Below are 21,783 nucleotides of genomic sequence, written 5' to 3' on the forward strand. Positions count from 1 at the left end.
TACAGATGATTATTATATATGAATTTTGATGCTTTTATCACATATTTGTTTAGAATATAGGATTGATATTCAATATAATAATAAATTATATTAAAGTAAAATACAATATATTTTTTATAACAATTATAATAAAGCATTACTTAATTGTTATGTAATTTGTATCATAAATATTAATGACTTTTATTTATAACAAATCAACTTTTGATATAAAATTTATTTGATTAAAAAATAGCATGCTCAATATTTAATTGTTGTCATAGTGACTAAATATTTGTACAATGACAATTTTTGTTTATTTAAAAAATGTTTAATAATATTTATTTATTAAGTTAACACTTTATTTTAATAAATATAACTCATAAACATAAAATAAACAAATTATTTACACAACATTTTATATAACAAAAATCAACAATAATTATATACAAATTAATTAACAAAAAATAATGTTTAGTTTTAAAGGGAATAAATTTATAAAAATTAATACAATAACTGCATTAAAAATATACAAACTTATGGTAACATAAACATAACTATTAGTAATTATTAATATATTGTAATTAAACTTATATTTTTAATTTAAAAAATAGTTATTATATTATACTGAGTACTATACCGTATATTATAATGTGTTTAGTGAGGCTTTAATCTAAGACACGACAAATGTTTTAAAATTTTTAATTTAAACTTTTTATCACAATTTTTGCCAATAATGATGTCGTCATATATATTATCATTAGTGGTATCCGTAAGCGTCTTATCCATTACTGAAGAGTCACTTTGAGATCTGAGTCTATTATTATCTTTCAGTTTATTTGTTTTGTTAGGCTTTGAATATAAGGCCATAATTTTGTCGACTTCTAAATTTGAAAGTTTATTAGTTATCACATTATTGTTGCTATTATTGATGAAATTGGTCTTATTTTTGTTAAACTTAAGCTCCAGATAGACATCGTGTGCAAAAGTACGGGGAGGTTTGGGAACAGGATTGGGAACCGTTAGCTGAGATGTATGTCCAGTACTGACATCAACTAAATTTGCTTCGAGAGTGTCGACATCGGGTGCAGCAAAAGTGTGTCGAGTTTTAGTGGCATTAAATTGTTTGTCATTACTTAAAGTTTGGTTCAGTTTTTGACAAAAATTATTTGTAACTTTCGGTTTGGCCTTAATTTCAGGTTTTCGACTGTTTTTTATGTCTAGTTTATTGTCGCTATAGTCAAGGCTACGAATCAATTGTTGAATATCTGTAGTATATCTATAAATAATCAACAATTATAACTAATTTTAAACATTAAAAAATAAAATTTAATGATTTTAATATATGATAATTAGGATATTATATTTAATTTAATATTAAACATATTCTTAAGTGATTTTATAATTTATAAGCAAATAATCAAACCTTTTAGTCGGCGGTTGACTTTTGAGACTATTATAGTGACAATTATTTTGTTCAAAACGATCTCTTAATTTGCGAACTGATCCAAAATTATTGTGATTTTCAAAATCCATATTTTGTCCAAAAAGTTAACCAAAAGTTTTGTTTAAACACTTAATAACATTGTAATGCAATGTTTAATGTAATGTATAATATCGTATAACATTATAAACACCTTATTATTTTGAAAACCATTTTTAGCAAAAACAAGTCTAACGACAAAACCATTGAGCCATAGGAAGGAAGGGGTGTTCCGCAGGTGTTCACCACTTTAGATGCTAATGACTGACTGACTAACTGACTAACTGTGCGATCTTTATATTAAAATTAATTGAAAAAACTTTTATTTTATTTGAATAATAAAATAACTCTTATTGTAAAACCTGTTTAAATAATGTGGGAATCAATTATAACTTTTTTTATATAATGTCTGTATAATATATTTTATTATTTTAAAATTTTGTGTCAATTAAATTGTTATATTATTCATGTCTTTTTTATAAGCAATTATTATTTCTAATAACAAAAATGAAAAAGTAATAAAAAATTTCAAATTCAAGAGATCTATAATAACGATATACATGTATAATAATTTTTTATAATTAGATAAAAATAATGTAGTTGTTTATATTATACATATAAATGTAAACTAAGTAAATAAATATATATAAGTAATCTAGAAATTTATAAGAAGATACAATTAAAAATAAATAGTTATTGTAATATAAACTTTTAAAATCAATGATAATTAAAAAAATAATAATACTTTTTTGATTAATAATTAGATAAGCATAACAAACTACTTACTTTAAATATATATGACTTTATTTAGCTCAAAGTCAAAATTAACAAAAAACTACTTATAAAAGTAAATTTTATTTTAAACTATATTTATTAATCACTGATAATTAAAAATAACATTTTTGGGCAATTTATTGAATTAAATAGTCTTTAAAATATAAATAAATTATTATAATCATTGCCAAACATTGGAAAATTTAAATTTTTAGCTTAAAATAAAATTTAGTTAATTTTTATTTTTTGTAAACTTAATTAGCATTAATTTTTAATTTGATCTAATTATTACTGTATATAAATTTTTGGTTACGAATTCACAGCTAAAGGGATTTAACAACTGTTTTAAAAAACATTATAAGTTTGAGTCAAAAGGATTTATGTGAACAAAAAAGTCATAATAATGGGTGACTTTAGGTCGCAATTGTTTAAATCACTAAAGTTTTTAAATTTCACATCAATATAATAATAGGCGATTCAAACTATACAAATAATTATGCTTTAAATAGTTATAATTTAACATAAAACCGGATTTGAAATATTTTCTTAGTTTTTTCTTAATATTTAAATTATGTTTATATTTGAATAAACAAATATTTATCTAAAATAACAGCTAATAATAATTATTATTATTGATGAAAGAGCAATAAACTGGTAATTGATGTCAAAAACAAAATTTTAGCCAACATTTCTACCCGTAATAATTGTTAAATTTATTAAATAAAACAAATATTATCAATGGTGAAAAAGTATGTCATATATGATAAAATCAAACAGATAATTGAAATGACATTTTATTACAATAAATATACAGTAATATTACCTAAAGTTTATGTAAAGTTTATTTACACAAAAATAATTATAATAAAAAATATAAACAATTTATACAATAATTTAAACAAATTTATTGGGAAAAAATCGTAAGCCATAAATGCTTTCATCTCTACAGACAATACCGATGTTTTCGCAGTCAAAAAGTCTCTGTCGGGCCAATGCAAGTGATATACTGGCGCTGAGCGCCAGTTCCTGACCCGAAACTGAGTCATTGGTTTCGAGTAAATCTAATATCTTATTATTCATAGAGTTTTGATTGTAATTATTACTCTGGAGTACAATGAGTCCACTCTTGTATTTAACACATTTTAGGCCATAGTTTTGTAATTCAAACGTTGAACAGGCATTCAACAGATCCTCGACTGATATTAACTAAAAATAAGTCAATAAAATGTGATTTAATTGAGTATTATATGACAAAAACAAAATTGTTTGCTAAGACATACATCAAAACCTCGGGCTCTATTGACTGTACAGAAGACATCTGTCAAAGACATTTGTCCACCACTTTCTTCAATAATTGGTTTCACTATTTTCTCAATTTGTTTGCCTAACTCTAAGTAGTATTTATTATCACTGGAAAACTGTGATCTAACAACTGGATCATCTGATTGATCACTAATACCAAGACTTAGTAAATGAGATTTAAATACAACGGTCTAAAAGACAATAAGTATTAATATATTAATTTCGTGGACACAAATCATCACCCATTTAGTACCTCATCTTTGGAAATGTCATTTCCTTTATCTTTTAACTTCTTTGTGATACCTTTCGATAGTTCGACCATTTGTTGAGCCTATGGATCAAATGAGATATAAATAGATATCCAAATGATGTCATCAATTGGTTCATCAGTTCATACCATATCCATAAGTTTGTTTAAGTCTTGAAATGCACTTGAAATCTGCTTATCGGTGATCTCTTGTCTGTCTTTTATCTTTTGCTCAATTTTTCCGATACCTCCCAAACCACGAGACATGTTTGATCACCAATTGGATCAACTTTTAAGATAACAAATATCTGTACCAAATGTTAACTAAAGTTTTCATTCAATGGTTTTATTTATAGACAAACACAACACAGCATTGCATACAATGTTATGTCAATCAAAACAATTGAAAATATTTTGTATACAAATAACGCAAAGTTTGCCACAACTTTGATGACATCACTTAATTGATCCAATCGATGATCATCAGTGGTAATCAATGAATAAAGACTATCACTAAATAGGTTCGAATTTCATCAGTTAATTATTCGGTGATTGTAAAGACTATTTGTGGACAAATTGGTTGACAATCATATGGTTTTGTATGACATCACTGATGGCATCACTGATGACACAAATGTTTTGATGATTTGTCTTCAGTTTTAACTTCATTTGTTTGAACAGTTGTTTCGTTAAATTATAAGACTTTTTGGACAAACTATGGATAAAATAGTAATTTAAGTGATATTTGAAAAAATACAATATATTTATTAAACTATTGTTTTGTTTTGATTGATAGGATTTAACGGTTTTTTCTGACGACAACTTTGATGCCATCAATTGGATCAACAACTGGTTCGCAGCCATTGATGACAAGTCATCGACCGAAATAATTGCCACTAATTTAGTCTTTAAATTACAACTTTTGGTTCAAGAGGTGAATAATTCTTTGGGCGAAAATGCACAACAAATGGTCAACAATTTGCCGAAAGTCTTGAGAGAAACTGAAGACTTGCAAAAGGAGTCAATACTTCTTAAGGAACAAATGGCAAAACATAAGGATAAGTTGGACAAAATGTCTTTAGATTCTTCAAAATCAATTGAGAAACTAATGGCATTGGATGTCATTAAGACCAGAATGACTGACACGTGTAAAGCTCTCGAAGAGGCCGACAATTGGACCACTCTTTGGACAGATGTCGAGGAAGTGTTGGTCAGCGGAGACAGAGCTGCCATTGCATCCAAATTGGTTGGAATGCAAAATAGTTTAGACATTCTTATCGATGTTCAAGACTATGAACAACGTGTTCAGCGACTGGAAGAGCTTAAGGATAAATTTGAATCTTTGATTGAATCTGATGTCATAAATAGTTTTTCATCACAAGTGATATCAGATTCGGCACATATTTATATTAAGCTCTTCAAAGACATGAAACGATTGCCTAAATTGAAATGTTATTATCATAAATGTCTTAAAGACCAAATTCTTCACGAATGGAAACGAATCATTGCTTTAGATCCCGAAGAGAATGTCATGGATTGGATGAACGCATTGCATGATTATCTGTTATCTCTTTGGCACTCACAGACCAACTTCTGTACTCAAATGTTATTTCCCAATGATTTTGATACTACAGTTGAGACATTGAGTGATTTGTTTGTCGATGTCTTTTCATCACTTGATCCAAATCTTACTCATTGTATGATTGAATGCATCGAAAAACAAGTCAATAGTTTAGAAAGTATTCATTTCATAATAGAGATGAAACAATTTACATATCATTTCGCTAAAAGCATTGAATTAAGTATTGAATCCAATTTATCGGTAAAATTGTTAAACAAACCAAATGTCCAGTTATTGGCTCAGGTATTATACTCTCCATACCAGCACTTGTTAGACAAATACATTGATTTGGAAAAGCAATCCCTTAGCAAACATTTGCAAACATTGGAGGCCAGCGGACAGCCCAGTGAAACGTTGGGTAAAGCGTTTACATTTGCTAAAGAAGTGGAGAAACGGTGTCACCAATTGTGTCAATCGGTAGCCATTCCTTGTTTACTACCTATTCTTCAGAATTATTTTATGCAATATTTAGCATATTTTAAGTCAAGTGCTTCACGAATAAGAGTTAAATCTGATTCAATAGACAACAGCTCTTCAATACCAGATTTTTCACTCTTTCAGTTGTCTTTATTTACACTTCAAGCCAGCGGTGAACTTGTTATTCAAACAGAACTCTTTCAGCAACAACTTTATACGACTTTGATTGATATCTCGAAGAAAATATTAACAAATTCTAGTAACGAAACTATGAGTCCATTCAATCGTTTCGATCAATTGATACTATCGGCAAACACTCGAAAACAATTAACACAATTATTGGATGTTTTGATCGAAACGGAAAGTTCGGCCACTATTTTAGAGTCAGTTCTTGAAGAATGTAAAAACATATGTTCGATGAGTGCATCGATTGTTATCGACTGTGCCATGAATTACATCCAAAATCATTTGAATGAAGTCTCAAAATTAGTTACCGATTCGTTTAAGGAGAATGTCTTGAGTTGTGAGGAGGAAGACATGCATTCGTTTAGTTTATCGCCACAGGAGTACATCACACAAATCGGACAGTATTTGCTAACAATACCTCAACATTTGGAACCGTTTGTATTGGAAGATAATATAGCATTCAAAGTGGCCTTAAAGTACATCCGACTCATTAAAGACTATAGTTTTGAACCGACTGTTAGCGATACTAATGCCGCCGAATATCTCTTGGATTGTATGACTCAGAGAACAATTGACTCCTATATTAATACCATTACTAAACTCAACAAAATAACTAATTTTGCGAAACAACAGCTCATCACTGATATCAGCTATTTGTGTGATGTATTGGATGACTTGGGATTGACTCCAAGCCAACAGTTCCAACTATTATTGAAAATATTGAAGTCATCACCAGACGAGTTCCAGCAGATTAAACAAACCAATAATTCTATGTTTGTTAATGCAATCGAAACTTTACTTTCAAAATAATTTGTTAATCATATAAGTTATAAATATTAAAATACAAATCATTTAATATATCGATATTTATTTTTTAGATTAAATTAATTGAAGTATACTTTAATTCAATGATTACAAAATAATAAAATATTGGATTAAAAATGTGATGAATAGTATTACAACTGATTATTCACTGTCTGGATCTGCTTTTCGTTTTCTTGATGTCGAAGCACTTACGACACGAATTGTGAACTTATATTCCTGATCACAGCCCATATAGGCGTCTGACATAAAATACAAAGTGTATGTATAATCTCCCGGTGCCGGAGCAGTGAAGTCCAACTTAACTTTTGACTTTTGCTGAAGACTTAATCGTTTAATAGAGATGAGTGAATTTGCTTGAGAATCACCGACCACTAGCCACCAGCCTTCCTCTCGTTTATGCGGAAAGAATGGCGCCATCACTGGACCCACAGTTTCGTCTTCACGTTCCAATTGGACAACAATATTGACGGATGAGCCGCTAATTAAAACAATACAACAATTAAATAAACTATATTTTAATTGTGAATAAATGAAATACCTGTCTATACTGTCTTTATCGATGACATCATAAGAAAGTTCAATATTTGGATAACTGTTGCAGAACTTGGCCACGTCTGCCATTTTAATCGAATCAAATCTTAACACTCGATCTCTTTCTTCGTCATCCAAGTCCATGATATCAAACACTGATTCGATACCTTTCTCATTACATCTTTTAATTAAATCATTGTTAAAATGAGGTAATTGTTTCAAATACGAGTCTTTATTCCAGAGCGCTTGTGTCACCATCTGAGCCAATTCCATGGCAGCCATAGCTGGTCCCAACCAACCGTTAGAACTTAAGACATCAACACAGGCCTGAATGAGACGAATTGATTTCGACAGAATTTCTTCAGTGTCTGACTGAAGTTCTGCTGACAAAGACATTCGCGAGAGATGTGCCTGAAGTAGAAGATTAGTCTTCAAATGCGGATCTGAATACTTAATGTTAGCCATTCTGTGCGGAACTTTGGTCAACAATTGTTTCAAAATTACATCTTCTTTATGTCTGATAGGAATTGATTCATATTCTGCGGCATTACTTATGATTTCAATCAAACCTCTAATCTTAGTCTTTGAATTCAAAGACATACTAAACAACTCTATTGTTGAATAATTAATATAATAATAGGCGGCAATCATTCCCAGATTGAGTGGTGTGATGTCCATATCGTTTTCAATTGTAATACATTTAGATGTTTCCAAATCATGAAGAGTAGTCTCAACCAACTCTGACAAGTGGTCAGACAGATGTCGGTGAGCAATACCGGACAGGTTATAGTAATTGGGGTTTTGAGTCATTCGACGATATAAGAAAGTCCACGTGAGATAATCAACGGCGTCCTGTTTGTTCTCAATCGTTTTGGTTACCACTTCTGCATTGAAGTGGTCGTGAATACATTGATCCAAATGACTTTCAACTGGCAACGGCTCGTATAAGAATTTTTTAAAGAAATCTTTTTTAGAAGATTGACAGAAAAGAACACATTTTCCGTCTTCATCAAGAAGTGGTCGATTGGCGCGACCAACCATTTGAATGACATCAGTAATTGGGTAGTCTTCATACGCATGAATCTTGCCGTTATAGTACTGGGTGTCCATAATTATAACCAAATAAGTATTTATGGAGAGTGACCAACAAAGTGATAGTGAAACAACAATCACTTGAATGGCTCCGGAATCAAACAGTTGTTCTACAATACGTCGGTCTATTTGATTAAGTCCTTCATGAAGATATGCGACACCATTCGAAAGAGTCTCTTTAAGTGTGACATCAGATATTCTGTTGAGGAAAGGCTCTAAATCTTGTTCAGTGCAATGAAGGAATCGATTAGGTTGTGCATCAGCGGCGGCATACGTCAAGATATCAATTGCTGTTATTCTGGTTTGTCTTCGATTTGAGACAAAAACCATCACTGGATTTGTGGGCGAATGATGAAGAATAGACTGATAGACAGGTTTAGACATGGCTTGCAATCGAGTGGAGTTATGGGTCTGATTGAAACCACGAATGTGTAACTCCAAAGGCAAAGGTCTGACATTTGGATGAAAATTAAATGTCAAGCCTTGGTTACAGCCCAACCATTGAGCAATGTCTTTGGCATTGGCCAGTGATGACGATAAAGCTATTATTCGAATGGATTTATCGATTTGTGATGAAATATAGCGCATTCTTGACGAAACTACCTCAAGAATAGGTCCATCTTCACCACCGATCAACTGTAAGTCGTCAACAATATATAGATTAATATTTTGTACATTTTTACGTTGTTTCCATCGACGTGATATGACATCCCATTTTTCTGGCGTTGATATTATTATATTTCCTTTGGCTAACAGTTTCAAATCGGTGGCCATTTCTCCGGTAAGCAAAACTACTTTTTTGTTTAATAACAAACCAAACTTATGAGTCCAGTCGGCGTAGACAATGGCTGCCAATTGTTCTTTGGGCGTCACGTAAACACATTTAGAGTCGTTTTGTTGAATAGTCAATAGTCTAAGTATAGCAAACTCAGCGCAAACTGTTTTGCCGGAACCGTTTGGTGCGCCGACAAAGACATTGTCATCAGTATTGTAAAGAGAGTTGAATACTTGTGTCTGAATTGGATTAAAGTACGGAAACTTCTCTTTATAAAGTGATTCATAACTTGGATTTCTTAGTGCAGATACAGGTAATGGCTGTAAATCAAGAAGTTCTGTGGGCGGCGGATATTTTTCGGGTAATATCAAGTGTCGAAATGAAACGGGAAATATTGTTTCGGCACCAATCCATCGGTCTGAGACAATACGGATAAAATATTGTGGCGGAAGTGGATCAAAGATTGGGACGAAGAACTTGATTATATGTTCGTCCTGACAATACTTTTGTTTTAATAAGAAGTATTCGTGATGAAGAATGATCTCTCCGTCCACGTCTTCAATTAATATCCAAAATGCCTCTGAATTTCCGTGAACTTTCTCATCCCATTGAAAATCGGGAATAATTGTTAGCTCAACCTTAAGTGTTGATCGAGTAATAGGTTGTATATGTGCCGAGAGTTCCAGTTTAGGGAACTGATGAATATATTTGTGAACAGTTTTGCCCAGTTTAGGCATACGTAGCAATTCTCCCAATTCATTTGGACCCAAATCATAAAGACGTTCCCACGGAAAACATTTTTTCTCAATCTTTTTAACAACTTCTTCGGGTATTCTTTTAAATTGTCTCAGAGGTGACATCGATTGCCACATCCTTTTGTCGATCATTTTGCACAAAGAAAGTGTTTTATCGGCCAACTGTGCCCAACCACTGTGTAAAACAATTTCATGAATGGCACGCATAAGTCTTGCCGCTGATTGTGTCACATAAACCATATCTGCCATAAGTGCCAATCCTTCTAATTTTAATTGCGAAATATATGCCTGAAGAAGAACATTGACTTTAGCAGACGGCTCTTCGATGGACTCCTTTATAGGAATGGGAACTCTTTCCATAAGTTTCTGGAGTTCTAGTTTTTCCTCCTCTCTAATGGCTATATTCTTAAACTCACTCGAAAGAGAAAAAACTCTAAACAATTCAATTTCAGAAAGAGTTGGTTTAAGCAATTGATTATATGTTGACATTGTTTCGTGTGTACAATAGTAATGACTGGCAATACGTCCCAATTCAGTGACCTGTAATTGTCCGGATTTGCGTTCAAACTTTACTAAATTGGATTTGTCTAGAATAGAGGCCGCAGTATAAATCAGATTAGCCCGATGTTGGTCAAGAAGTGGATCCTCTTTCATAGCGTCGTGTGATATCGTGTAAAGAGTGGGGTTTCTTAGCATACGAACGTAAAGGTAAGTATAGCCGAGCCAAGTGGTCGCTTCCTTAACGTTCTGTATATTTCCCAATACTATCTCCGCATTCAGCATATCCGGCAATTTTCCAACTAATTGTGACTCAATCGGCAATTGTTGGTTCAATAGTGACAAATAATATTGAAGTTCCGAGTGTTGTGTTATAAGTATACCCTCTCCTTTGGTATCATATTGTGGTCGACCGGCACGACCTAACATTTGAAGCACATCAAGAGCTCCCAATTCAGTCCAACGACCCTTTTCTGGATTATAGACTTGAGTTCCTTTAATAATAACAGTATGAGCGGGTAGATTGACACCCCAGGCCAGTGTTGCTGTCGAAACCAATACTTGAATGTGTCGATCGGCAAAGAGATCCTCAACTAATGTTCTGTCGACACGAGTCATTCCTGCGTGATGTATGGCAAACCCATAGGGCAACAGATCCTTAAGTTCAAAATTCTTGACCTGTTCTGCTTCTGTACGCAACACTTCAGTAGAAGCGGCGCCTTCTCTAAGAAACATTCCTAACGTATCCTTTTCAAGACACATATCCCTTACAGCTCGGGCTGTCTTTCCGGTCTCTTTGCGTGAGTGAACAAATATCAACAGTTGGTTTTTGCCCGCCTGTTCCAACACCTTCTCATATAGTATTTCATTCATCAATTGATACCTTTTCAATGCTTTCTTCTCAGTTATTCCAATGTATTGTTGTTCGAGAGAAACGGGACGATAGCTGTTATCGAAATAAAATAGTCCCTTCTGTTCAACGCGAAGAAAGGTCGCAACGTCATCATAGTTGGGAAGAGTAGCAGACAAACCAACCAAACGGATCTCCTCCTGAGTTGTCTCAATACTTCGTATCATTCGTGCCACAAGACATTCAAGCACTGGTCCTCTTTCATCATGAAGTAAATGAATTTCATCAAAAATAATCAGTTTTACGATCTGAGTGTACGTGCGTTCGCCTCCTTTCCGTGTTATTACATCCCATTTCTCTGGCGTACAAACTATTACTTGTGTTTCATTAATCTGTTCTCTTGTCAGTTGATGATCACCAGTCAGTTCGGATACTTTTATATTATAAGACTGTAGTCTTCTGGAAAAATTGCCGACCATTTCTTGTACGAGTGATCTCATGGGCGCAATATAAATGATTTTGAATTCATCGGCATTTATAAGACCAGTGTTTTGATCGATATGTTTACCAATTTCCCTCATCATTGTGAGAAGTGCTACATTAGTTTTTCCAGCACCGGTAGGAGCGCATAGAAGTAAATTTTCATCACTTTCAATGGCAGATTTGTAGAGACGACTCTGGATTCTGTTCAATGTCTTAAAGCCTTCAAACGCCGGCTGAGAGTATTTCGGGAGTTTGTCAATTGGCACCAAATTCTGTTAAAATAATAATTATTCATTCATTAAAAAAAATTGTCACATAATTTCATACTTTATTTAAATTAATATTTAACATAAAGCTTGGTATTAATGCTAATTTTATTTATCTCCAAATAATGATCAATGATTCACTTTGAACTAAACCATTGAGGGTAAGATTGGAGAGGTATTTATATTTTAAAACTAAACAAAATTTAAAAATAAAACATTACCTCATTTGGATCAAATGGTTTTGGTTTGAGTGCCGGCACATGAATTACTTCACAACCTTTACGTTGCTTACGGAACGTTCCCTCAGGTAAAGAGCACTTCTTGTTGGCCATAAAGTGTGATCCCTGAGTGAATGACATGTCCTCCAAATCTAATATCTTGTTTTTAATAGACTGTGCATTTGTATCTTCATCCATGTCTTCATCCATATCTACATATTGTTGTGATTTTCCTAAATCTTTTCGTTTTTTGTCAGAATCAGTACTTTCGAGTGCTCTCAATATTTTAGCCAAATCCGGATCGGATCTCATTTTATCTTTCAGCTTATCCTTCTCTGATTGTTTTTGTGCCGAAGCCAATAGAGTACTGTAAAGAATTACTGATCTGTTTTGACGCAACACTTTAATGAAGTCGAACTGATCAAAGCCCAAGAGGTCAACCAATTTGTTTTCAATTTCGTGATCATCTCTCGACACTTTCAATATGTTTAGCACTTCGGCAGCTTTGGACTGTGCGACTACTGGATCAGTATATGCTTTGCTTAAATTCCTCTGAAGCCAGAAAGCATCCACTTCTCGTGGATGAACTATAGTAGTGCTTGACTTAGATTTACGATCGCGTTTAGTCTCCACTTTAGTTGTCTCTAAGTTACGCGCATTAATGGCTGAATCAATACCAGCATCAACTCCATCGGCATCTTCTTCATCGTCTTCTTCTTTGACTTCATCAACAAAGTCATCTTCACTTTCTTCATCTGATTCTTCAAACTGAACGTTTACGCCATAAGTTTCATCCAAATTTTCTTCATTTTGAATCTGAACCGTGCGTTCATCGAGACCAAAGTCAACGATCTTTCGGCTCAGATTAGACAACACAGCATAACGTTCATCTGTGAGTCGGCCTAACATCGCTTCAATTTCTTTCTTCTTTTCTTTTTCTTTCATTTTGTCGCTCTTCATTGTGATTAGTATCTCATCGGCCGCACCGCATATGACCTCTCGGGGCTGATCGCCGAGCAATTCGGATATAAATGACAAAATCACTTCATATGTTTGTCGAGTTTCGGGTGTTTTCGGACGATAAAGAATTCCGACCATATTCTCAATCTCTTCCGATAGAATTGATTGTCCTTTCATTTTCGACAAATCATATTTCGATGACTCGTTTTGTCTGATTTTCTTCAATTTCTTTGCTTTTTTCTCTTCCTTATCAGTCTGTGGTTTCGTTCGCTGATATCTGTCTCCCATTCTTGAGTGCAACAATTTGCCGGTCAAAGACAGCACTTCACCGGTGGCCTCATCTCTCGGACGTCGTTCAATGAGTCGGGTGTCGGCTTGTAGTACAAGATTGGAGTTCTGGTTAAAGACAAACAAATGACAAGAAGTTCAATGAAAATATAGTTTTAGTTATAATCATAAAAACAAATAGTCTTCACGTTTCAAGACTTACCGCTTTATATTCATATTGAAGATTACGAGCGGCCGCGTCAGCCATTGTTGGACACCAATAGTCACCTTAAAAAAGGTATCAAATCTTTTTCAATGATTTCAATTGATATCCAAATTATTATTATTGTCTTTAATTGACCGCAAAATCAAACAAAATGTTTGTATTATTTGTTTCAAACGTTTTGTCGATGTTTTCAATGAAATGCCGACACTTTGAGTCATACATAAAGACTGTAAACAATTGTCACATAATTAGTGAAACGACTCATTAGTATTGCGTAACGTTTTTTACATTTCAATTGTTTGCCGCAAACTATGAGACAAAGTGTGTCTCAATTATTGTCATCACTTCTTAACTCTTGAAAAACCATTGATGACATCAATTGATGACAATATGTCTGACATATACTGAATGACAATTCTGTTGATAACATCGGTTGACAATGAATTTTAACGGCTCTTCACACAGACCCGCACTAAACGGCCAAACGAATGGCCACAACACGACATTTAATACACAGTCGACTCAAATGATGACACCGCAGACCAGTCAGGACATGATTGGACGCATCAAGATATTGGAGTCGAGGAACAAGAAGTTGACTGAAGAGGTGGGCAAATATAAGATACAATCGGTTCAAAATCAAAGACAAGTCCAGGAGATTAAGGAAGAGTTTAGTCAACAGATTGGTTCAATCAAAGAGAATCACGAAACAGAAATGTCGTTCTTGAAGGACGAGTTGATTAATCAACAACAACTCGTGGATCAGCTCAGGGCTGTCATTCAAAGTCAGTCGGCAGCTGTTGACCACAATAAGTCGAAAATACAGTTTGTTTCAGATTTCATCCAAAAGCGCAATCATCCGAACCGCGACCCGAATAATACATTTTCATCTCAGATAAGCCATGATTTTTACGCACCAATTGCTGCCCGCTCTTCACAGATGAGTCACGTAACTGACACACCATCGGCTGAATTGATGACTCCTTCCTCTTTGCCAAACGAATCAAATAATAGAAACGATAATTTAAATACAACACCAAGAAGTTCATCAGTATTTCCATCACAGATACCACAGACACCAATGATTGTGTCACAGATTGAAACACAAAGCCAATTGAGATCAAAGAGACAGAACAATACTCAACCGGTTTCGCAAAAGTATCTTCTATTTGAACCAATAAAGCTGACAATGCAAAGGAAATTTTCAGATCAACGCCAAGAGTTGGACACATATTTCATGAATCAAAAGATCTCATTAATTAACGATCAATCAATTGATTCATTACAAGAACTTAATGAATGGTCAAAATTTTATCATAATTTGAACACTCAGTTAAATATTAAGTCATTTATCAAATTTGATTCTTTTCGTTAACTCTTTCTTATAAATATTTGATTGTAAAGAAATAATTATAAATTGAATGATCATTAAAGTTATATAAAATTATTACAACAGTATATAATGTAAATTATATCGTTTATTGTATACTTACTATTATGAATATTTTATTTTTATAATAAAATATACTGTTTTATTATTATTTGTATATAAATTTTTTAATAAAATGCTAATTAAAAATTTAAATTAAATAATATGTCAAATGTTTTATTTATATAGGAATAGATAAAATGATTTTCAAGTAATAGAAATCACATTACGCTTAAAGACTGCATCAAATAAATTAATATCTATTAATATTAAGTTTTAAAAGTCTATTACCTGTAATACAATACAGTAAATACATGTAAGTTATACCTGTAGTAATAATTAGTTAGATATTAGTAAATTTATATTTATACTAACAGGTAAAGTAGTATTGTGAACATAAATTGTAAATTAATATATATTTTTTTTAAATATAACTAAATATTTAACAATATTAACCAAAATGTTGTAAACAAATAATTTAAATGAATATTTGTTTTTTTTTGGCAAAATATCATTACAATGTTTTGTCTTTTATGATTTATTTGTCATCAAAAGTGTTTAAATTATTACTGAAATAATATAATATTTTCATTAATAAATAATTTTATAAATTAGTACAGGTATATGTAATACCTAGAGATGGGCAAATAGGTTTCTAATAAATTTCCGTGAGAAAGTTTCTAGAAAATTTCTCAAGAATAAATTTCTATAGAAATTTAACTTTATTGTTATACAATGGGATCCCCATATTTATATAATACTATATTTATGTGACATAATAATGAACATATAATATTATACTACATGTACAACACTACTATACAAAATGGGATACCTATATATAAAATAATTATAATTATTTAATAATAATCAGTTTTATAAAATTTTATTCATTATTTTATTATATACATCATAGTTTAATATAATTAAATTAATTATTTTTTACTTTAATTAATAATTAAAATACTAATAATAATATTTAATTATTACTTATAAAAAATGTATTATTACAAGATAACAAATATCGAGAGAACAAAGTTAATATGGGATACCCATAGATTGAAATTCCTTTTAGAAACTTTCTAGAAATTTCTCTATTATTTTATAAATTTGTTTTTTTCCAACACTAGTAATACCATAATAATGAATATAATTATTATTATTAAATATGAATTATTGATTCAGTTTAAACACATTATTAAATATTATTTAAAACTATTTTTGCAATAAAAAAGTTAAACAAACAATTTTTAAAAAATTAATAATAGCTAATTATGAATATAAAACAGTGAAATAATTTAATATTTAAATAATTACTATTTTTAACAATTTGAGTTTAGTAGTGTGTAATTTGAGAAAAAAATTTAAGATTTGTGAAATTATTAGAAAATATTTAATTATTTTAAAGCTAACACATCATTACAGTATAATTATTGAATTTATATTATTAATCTGCAAATCAAATTTACATTAGTATATTAAAAATGACATTTGAGTTAAATCTGTTTAAATATTTACAAAATAAAAAATAAAAATAGAAATGTATTAATCATTATCTTTGAATAAAATGTTATTTAGTAAATTATTTCAACAATTGTTTAAATTATTGTTAATTATTAATAGCTGCGGTTCATCTATTGAAATGGATTATTAGTTATAAACACGTGTATAATTATTAATCAAACTAATTATATTAATTAATATATTATTTTAAATTATTAAATATAAATTTGGTATAAAGTATAGTAATGATGTCATTGTCGACATTGATTTAACATTTTTATAGTAATGAAATTCACTTGTTATGTGTTATGTGTTATGTATTATCATTTGTAAAATTTGATTTAAAACAATTCAGAGTATTTTATTTTATATATTCTTTAAGAACTATTAATTATTTGAATTCTTTTAAATTCTTGAAATCAAATTTCTATATCGACTATGAATTATATATTTTTAAAAGCTGTGGTTTAATGTTTAAAGTTATTAATTGATATTTTTGTGATTAAATGAATGATCATTAAAAAATTTAATTGACTTTAGCTCAATAACAAATAATAAATGTAAACTTTTTTTTATCGTTTATAAATAATTTGAAATACATTTTATTTTCTAGTTAAATATAGTAACTAATAATTGTATTTATTCAATAAACAGGTGTTAAAATAAATGATTAATTTTGTTGATTGGTTACTACAAAAATAAATGACAGTAAATGATCACTTTTATTAATAAATTTAAATTATTTATTTAAAATTAAAGTTACAAATCGATACTTATACAAAAATTTTAAGTAAGAGTTTTAATTTTAATATAAGTTTAACATTTAAAGTATTTATTGCATATTATTTGTAAACTTAAAAAAAAGATGAATTGTTTAGTTTTAAAGTATCGAAAGTGGATTGTGCTTTGGATAACACCGTTAATACTTTCATTAATATTAATATTTTCAAACCAAAAAGTAAGTTCAATAAATTATATTTTTATTAGTTATGCATCAAATTTAATTTAATTAATTAATAGGAAATTAGATGTATTTTTGTGGTTTCACTTATGATAGTCTATTGGCTTACAGAAGCCGTGCCATTGGCTATTACAGCACTGTTACCTCTTGTGTTTTACCCATTGCTTCAAATAATGTCCACAAAAGAAATATCTAAAAGTTATATAAGTGTAAGAACTATACTGTATTTATAATAAGTTTTAATTTAATATTAATTAGTTTACAATAATTAGTTTTAAATAAATTATTACTTATTTATTCATTTATAATTTTTTTATGCACTAAATAGGACACACTTATGGTATTTTTAGGCAGTATTATAGCCACAGTAGCTGTTGAAGAGTCAAATCTTCATCAAAGAATTGCATTAAGAATTTTAATGTTTTTTGGATCATCTCCTTTGTGGTCAATATAATTAAATTAAATAATTTATGTAAAAATTAATTAAATTTTTTTTATTAGTAAAGGCTTTTGCTTGGCTTTATGAGTACCACATCATTCATATCGATGTGGATCTCAGACACGGCTACCACAGCACTAATGGTACCCATCATTGAAGCCGTCATTTTAAATATTAAAGACCAAAGAAAAGCAAGTTTATGTCAAACTAATAGTAATAGTAATAACAATAATAATTGTAAGTTATTTACAATAATCTTTTTTCTTTATTTTAATCATTTATTAAAAAATTAATTTAATTAATAGATGTGTTAACAAATTTAGACGCCAAAAATGTTGAAGAAAATGTCAATAACGCCAACAATAAAAATCCAATTAAAAGGTAATAATAAATTTAAGCCTTTTAACTGATAAATTAAAAATTAAACCTTACGGTAATAGTGTTGAAAACTTTATTACTGTAGTATAAATATGCTTAAACTTATTAAATTAAAATAGTTTTTTTAATTCATAATATATTTCATTATAAATATTTTATTTTAAGATATATTTTACTAAAATAGTTTTCTAAAAAATAGTTATTTATAAATAATAAACAGTTTAAAGTTACTTATTTTTACTTAAGTTAAATAATTAGCTATTAACAAAATATTAAATTTTAACGTTTTGTTTAAAAGTGAGTTTCAATTACCAAAAAAGGAGGAAAAGTCATTTAAATTAATGAGAAAAGTGTTATTCTTGTCGGTAACCTTTTCATCATTAATTGGTGGCACCGGTACGTTGACTGGAACTACAACTAATCTTATATTCAAGGGAATGGTTTCCGAGTAAATATAAAATGTCAATAAATTAATATATAATTAGTTAAACATTTTATAATTAATAGTTTGATCGGTGATAACATAACATTTGCAAATTGGATGCTCTTTGCAATTCCCGGACTAATTGTTTGTTTGCTCTGTGTTTGGATTTTTATGGTTTTGGTATTTATTTCTAAATTTCCAAAGTATTGATATTTACAATAACTTTAATATTTGAATTTTATGCAAATACTACTAATTAATAATTTAATTTAATTTAGAATTAATAAAGAAAAGGTTAATTCATTTATTAGATTAAAATATAACTCTTTGGGATCAATTTCGTTAGTTTTATTATTATTATTTTTTGTTGACAACTAATAAATTACAGATAAATTAACAATGATATTGTTATAATATAAATAGTTTTCATGAAACGGCAGTTCTCACAATGTTTACTATATTATTGATGTTATGGTAAGTAATTTTTCAATTTTTAAAAATGTTTTAGAATTAAACAAACTTATTATAAATTTTATTTTTTATAACTTTGTATTATTTTCAAATAATAACATAAAAAATTTAAATTAATTTTTGATGATTTTACAAATTTAAAGGTTTTTCAGAGATCCTGACTTTTTTAAAGGTTGGGCGCCAGCGCTTTATCCCAAATCGTATGTTTGAATTTATATTTAATCAATTGTTTATAATTAATTGTTAATTGTTAATCAGGTCTAACTATATAAGCGATGCTACCGCTGCTATGTTGATAGTGTGTCTAATGTTTCTCATACCGGCTAATCCTCGAGATTTGGTGAATTCACCGCCACTGATGACCTGGAAAGCCGTTCAGAGGAAGGTGCCCTGGGGGGTCTTCCTATTAATGGGCGGTGCATTAGCCATGTCATCTGGAATTAAGGTTATATTAGACTTAACATTTGTACACAAAAAAACTAACTCCACTATACACTATAGAAATCAGGATTGTCCGAAATAATAAGCACCCACCTACGAAACAATTTGAAAAATTTGTCACCAATTATACTGCAAATAATTGTTTCAATAATATGCATGTTTTTCACCGAAGTGTCCAATAATGCGGCCACAAGTTCTATATTTTTGCCGATTGTTAAACAATTAGCCGAATCGTTGGGTTTGAGTCCATTGAAGTTTATGCTTCCCGTGACTGTTGTCTCGTCGTTTGCATTCATGTTTCCGGCCGGTTCTCCCAGTAATGCCATTGTCTATGAAGCGGCTAATCTAAAAGTTTATGAAATGGCAATTCCCGGTGTGTTTTGCAAGTTTATATGTCTCAGTATTGTTATATTGTCAAGTAATACATGGGCTCATGTAGTCTATAATATGGTTGATATAGATATTCATTCAATGAACAATACAGTTAAAACTATATATGAACTTAATTTACACGGTTAACAATTGATAGTTTCGGTATTTTATAATATGCTGTATATATATATTTATTTAATTTAAAACTATTTTATATTAGATAATATATTCATTTTTATTATATAAAATATTGACGATTTTTTCATGTAGTCATATACAGTAAAATTGCTAACATTGTTTCAAAGTTGGCATTTTAATTTACTAATAAAAATAATTTCATACAAAAATATATTATATAATTAGCTTGATACATAATTTCAGTAATAATGTTATAAAATTATTGTTTTTATTGTTTAAAAATATTAGTAGTATTGCCATATAAAAAACAAATGTTTAAATATATTTATTTTTAAATAATTTATACTGTAATTCATTAATAAATGTGTAGTAGTTTAAGAAAGTATTGTTTGTAATTATAATAATTTAACTTAATTTGTCTATTATTTGCTGCTATTTTTAATTTTAGTTAAAAACTGATGCCATATTGCTTATTTAAATAAACATTATATATGTGTAATTAAAATTAAAAAATAAATAAATACTTTATTCAAATAAATGATTGCTGTATAATACTTAAAAACTTTTGACATCAAATTTACAAAATAATACTAAAATATTAATTAATATATGAGAGCTTTGACATCAATATTAAAGTTTTTAATATCTTTCTTCACTTCTGCCGTATTTCATGAGCAAAGAAGAGCCAAATATGAATAAGTTTTGCATAAAGAGTGCGATTCCGGGATATTTATTCACATGACTCTCCTTTTCCTCGGGAACGACATAATGTTGGAATAGTATCCAAACGGATGCAATCAATGAAATGAAAGCCAATATCCAACCCAATAAAAACCATACGCGAGACGTCTGTGGACCGCAACAACCTTCAGTATATGACTGGCCGTCTATTTGCTCAGTTGTCACCGTATTTATCATTATTAAGGCAATCGTTGCAAATATACCGCATAAATAAAAGTTGTTATTAAAATCATTACTGCGGTAATGGGCAGCAATGTCTTAAATAATAAATAAATAATATTTCATTTTATTTTATCATTAAATTTAGAAAAAAATCACAATAATAGAGTGAATTTACCTAATATGAACCACCAACCCGTACAAAACAGGACACCCGCACCAAATGATGCCCATTGATTGCGGTATTCACTGAAATCAAATATTTTCTTAAAATCATCCCAAACCTCCATTTGTTTTTTAAAATTGTATTTATCTTTTAATATAATTTATACTAATTAATAATAATATTTATAAAATTAAGAAAATGTCAAAAACAGAAACAAAAACTAATAAACGCTGTGATAAATAAACTCATTTATATCGTGTTTCCATAGTTTATATGCTTATCTAACAAAATGACTAATAATTTATTGATTAAAAATTGTTTAATCATCAAACATAATAAACAAATAAAATTGAATAAACAATTTTGAATACTACAATAAAATGTTGAAAATCAACGAATTTATTAAATT

At 29.7% G+C, this 21,783-nt stretch overlaps 7 protein-coding genes across 7 annotated transcripts; 3 read left to right on the forward strand and 4 right to left on the reverse strand.

Moving 5' to 3' along the window:
• Positions 1-620: 620 nt before the first annotated feature.
• On the reverse strand, positions 621-1,736 carry LOC128961318 (uncharacterized). The gene is made up of 2 exons (XM_054307541.1): positions 1,403-1,736; positions 621-1,255 (listed from the first exon to the last, which is right to left on the reverse strand). Exons 1-2 carry the CDS (start codon positions 1,510-1,512, stop codon positions 634-636), a joined length of 732 nt encoding a protein of 243 aa, XP_054163516.1. The 5' UTR covers positions 1,513-1,736; the 3' UTR covers positions 621-633.
• A 1,391-nt stretch (positions 1,737-3,127) lies between these two features.
• Positions 3,128-4,197, reverse strand: LOC128961763 (vacuolar protein-sorting-associated protein 36-like). The gene is made up of 4 exons (XM_054308030.1): positions 3,933-4,197; positions 3,789-3,866; positions 3,514-3,726; positions 3,128-3,439 (listed from the first exon to the last, which is right to left on the reverse strand). Exons 1-4 carry the CDS (start codon positions 4,047-4,049, stop codon positions 3,128-3,130), a joined length of 720 nt encoding a protein of 239 aa, XP_054164005.1. The 5' UTR covers positions 4,050-4,197.
• Positions 4,198-4,377: 180 nt separating this feature from the next.
• On the forward strand, positions 4,378-6,865 carry LOC128961762 (conserved oligomeric Golgi complex subunit 7-like). The gene is made up of 2 exons (XM_054308029.1): positions 4,378-4,511; positions 4,579-6,865. The coding sequence occupies exons 1-2, from the start codon at positions 4,500-4,502 to the stop codon at positions 6,814-6,816; spliced, it is 2,250 nt and encodes a 749-aa protein (XP_054164004.1). The 5' UTR covers positions 4,378-4,499; the 3' UTR covers positions 6,817-6,865.
• Positions 6,864-13,981, reverse strand: LOC128961761 (U5 small nuclear ribonucleoprotein 200 kDa helicase-like). The gene is made up of 4 exons (XM_054308028.1): positions 13,750-13,981; positions 12,303-13,655; positions 7,370-12,087; positions 6,864-7,309 (listed from the first exon to the last, which is right to left on the reverse strand). The coding sequence occupies exons 1-4, from the start codon at positions 13,792-13,794 to the stop codon at positions 6,973-6,975; spliced, it is 6,453 nt and encodes a 2,150-aa protein (XP_054164003.1). The 5' UTR covers positions 13,795-13,981; the 3' UTR covers positions 6,864-6,972.
• A 3,612-nt stretch (positions 13,982-17,593) lies between these two features.
• Positions 17,594-18,469, forward strand: LOC128961628 (Na(+)/citrate cotransporter-like). The gene is made up of 5 exons (XM_054307880.1): positions 17,594-17,642; positions 17,705-17,854; positions 17,974-18,089; positions 18,152-18,279; positions 18,390-18,469. Exons 2-5 carry the CDS (start codon positions 17,735-17,737, stop codon positions 18,467-18,469), a joined length of 444 nt encoding a protein of 147 aa, XP_054163855.1. The 5' UTR covers positions 17,594-17,642; positions 17,705-17,734.
• Positions 18,470-19,193: 724 nt separating this feature from the next.
• On the forward strand, positions 19,194-20,317 carry LOC128961629 (Na(+)/citrate cotransporter-like). The gene is made up of 5 exons (XM_054307881.1): positions 19,194-19,227; positions 19,310-19,360; positions 19,501-19,557; positions 19,616-19,802; positions 19,859-20,317. The coding sequence occupies exons 2-5, from the start codon at positions 19,335-19,337 to the stop codon at positions 20,315-20,317; spliced, it is 729 nt and encodes a 242-aa protein (XP_054163856.1). The 5' UTR covers positions 19,194-19,227; positions 19,310-19,334.
• Positions 20,318-20,856: 539 nt separating this feature from the next.
• LOC128961378 (transmembrane protein 50A-like) lies at positions 20,857-21,523 on the reverse strand. The gene is made up of 2 exons (XM_054307611.1): positions 21,387-21,523; positions 20,857-21,306 (listed from the first exon to the last, which is right to left on the reverse strand). Exons 1-2 carry the CDS (start codon positions 21,496-21,498, stop codon positions 20,948-20,950), a joined length of 471 nt encoding a protein of 156 aa, XP_054163586.1. The 5' UTR covers positions 21,499-21,523; the 3' UTR covers positions 20,857-20,947.
• Between the last annotated feature and the right edge of the window lie 260 nt (positions 21,524-21,783).

The sequence above is a fragment of the Oppia nitens genome, unplaced genomic scaffold (genome assembly GCF_028296485.1).
Source record: "Oppia nitens isolate AA-2021 unplaced genomic scaffold, nextdenovo-longstitch-racon4-pilon3 scaffold5_pilon_pilon_pilon, whole genome shotgun sequence".
Classification (NCBI taxonomy): Eukaryota; Metazoa; Arthropoda; class Arachnida; order Sarcoptiformes; family Oppiidae; genus Oppia; species Oppia nitens.

What these genes read in the sequence shown, in the direction of transcription:
- LOC128961318 (XM_054307541.1), bottom strand. Translation starts at nt 1,512, where the DNA reads ATGGATTTTGAAAATCACAATAATTTTGGATCAGTTCGCAAATTAAGA. An exon ending in AGTCAACCGCCGACTAAAAG is followed by an intron (nt 1,256 to 1,402) that starts GTTTGATTATTT and finishes GATTATTTATAG; the next exon opens with ATATACTACAGATATTCAAC.
- LOC128961763 (XM_054308030.1), bottom strand. Translation starts at nt 4,049, where the DNA reads ATGTCTCGTGGTTTGGGAGGTATCGGAAAAATTGAGCAAAAGATAAAA. An exon ending in TAAACAAACTTATGGATATG is followed by an intron (nt 3,867 to 3,932) that starts GTATGAACTGAT and finishes TTTGATCCATAG; the next exon opens with GCTCAACAAATGGTCGAACT. An exon ending in ATGACATTTCCAAAGATGAG is followed by an intron (nt 3,727 to 3,788) that starts GTACTAAATGGG and finishes ATTGTCTTTTAG; the next exon opens with ACCGTTGTATTTAAATCTCA.
- LOC128961761 (XM_054308028.1), bottom strand. Translation starts at nt 13,794, where the DNA reads ATGGCTGACGCGGCCGCTCGTAATCTTCAATATGAATATAAAGCG. An exon ending in TTCAATATGAATATAAAGCG is followed by an intron (nt 13,656 to 13,749) that starts GTAAGTCTTGAA and finishes GTCTTTAACCAG; the next exon opens with AACTCCAATCTTGTACTACA. An exon ending in AACCATTTGATCCAAATGAG is followed by an intron (nt 12,088 to 12,302) that starts GTAATGTTTTAT and finishes TTATTTTAACAG; the next exon opens with AATTTGGTGCCAATTGACAA.
- LOC128961628 (XM_054307880.1), top strand. Translation starts at nt 17,735, where the DNA reads ATGATAGTCTATTGGCTTACAGAAGCCGTGCCATTGGCTATTACAGCA. An exon ending in TATCTAAAAGTTATATAAGT is followed by an intron (nt 17,855 to 17,973) that starts GTAAGAACTATA and finishes TGCACTAAATAG; the next exon opens with GACACACTTATGGTATTTTT. An exon ending in TTTGGATCATCTCCTTTGTG is followed by an intron (nt 18,090 to 18,151) that starts GTCAATATAATT and finishes TTATTAGTAAAG; the next exon opens with GCTTTTGCTTGGCTTTATGA.
- LOC128961629 (XM_054307881.1), top strand. Translation starts at nt 19,335, where the DNA reads ATGTTTACTATATTATTGATGTTATG. An exon ending in CCAGCGCTTTATCCCAAATC is followed by an intron (nt 19,558 to 19,615) that starts GTATGTTTGAAT and finishes ATTGTTAATCAG; the next exon opens with GTCTAACTATATAAGCGATG. An exon ending in CCATGTCATCTGGAATTAAG is followed by an intron (nt 19,803 to 19,858) that starts GTTATATTAGAC and finishes TATACACTATAG; the next exon opens with AAATCAGGATTGTCCGAAAT.
- LOC128961378 (XM_054307611.1), bottom strand. Translation starts at nt 21,498, where the DNA reads ATGGAGGTTTGGGATGATTTTAAGAAAATATTTGATTTCAGTGAATAC. An exon ending in GGGTTGGTGGTTCATATTAG is followed by an intron (nt 21,307 to 21,386) that starts GTAAATTCACTC and finishes TTATTATTTAAG; the next exon opens with ACATTGCTGCCCATTACCGC.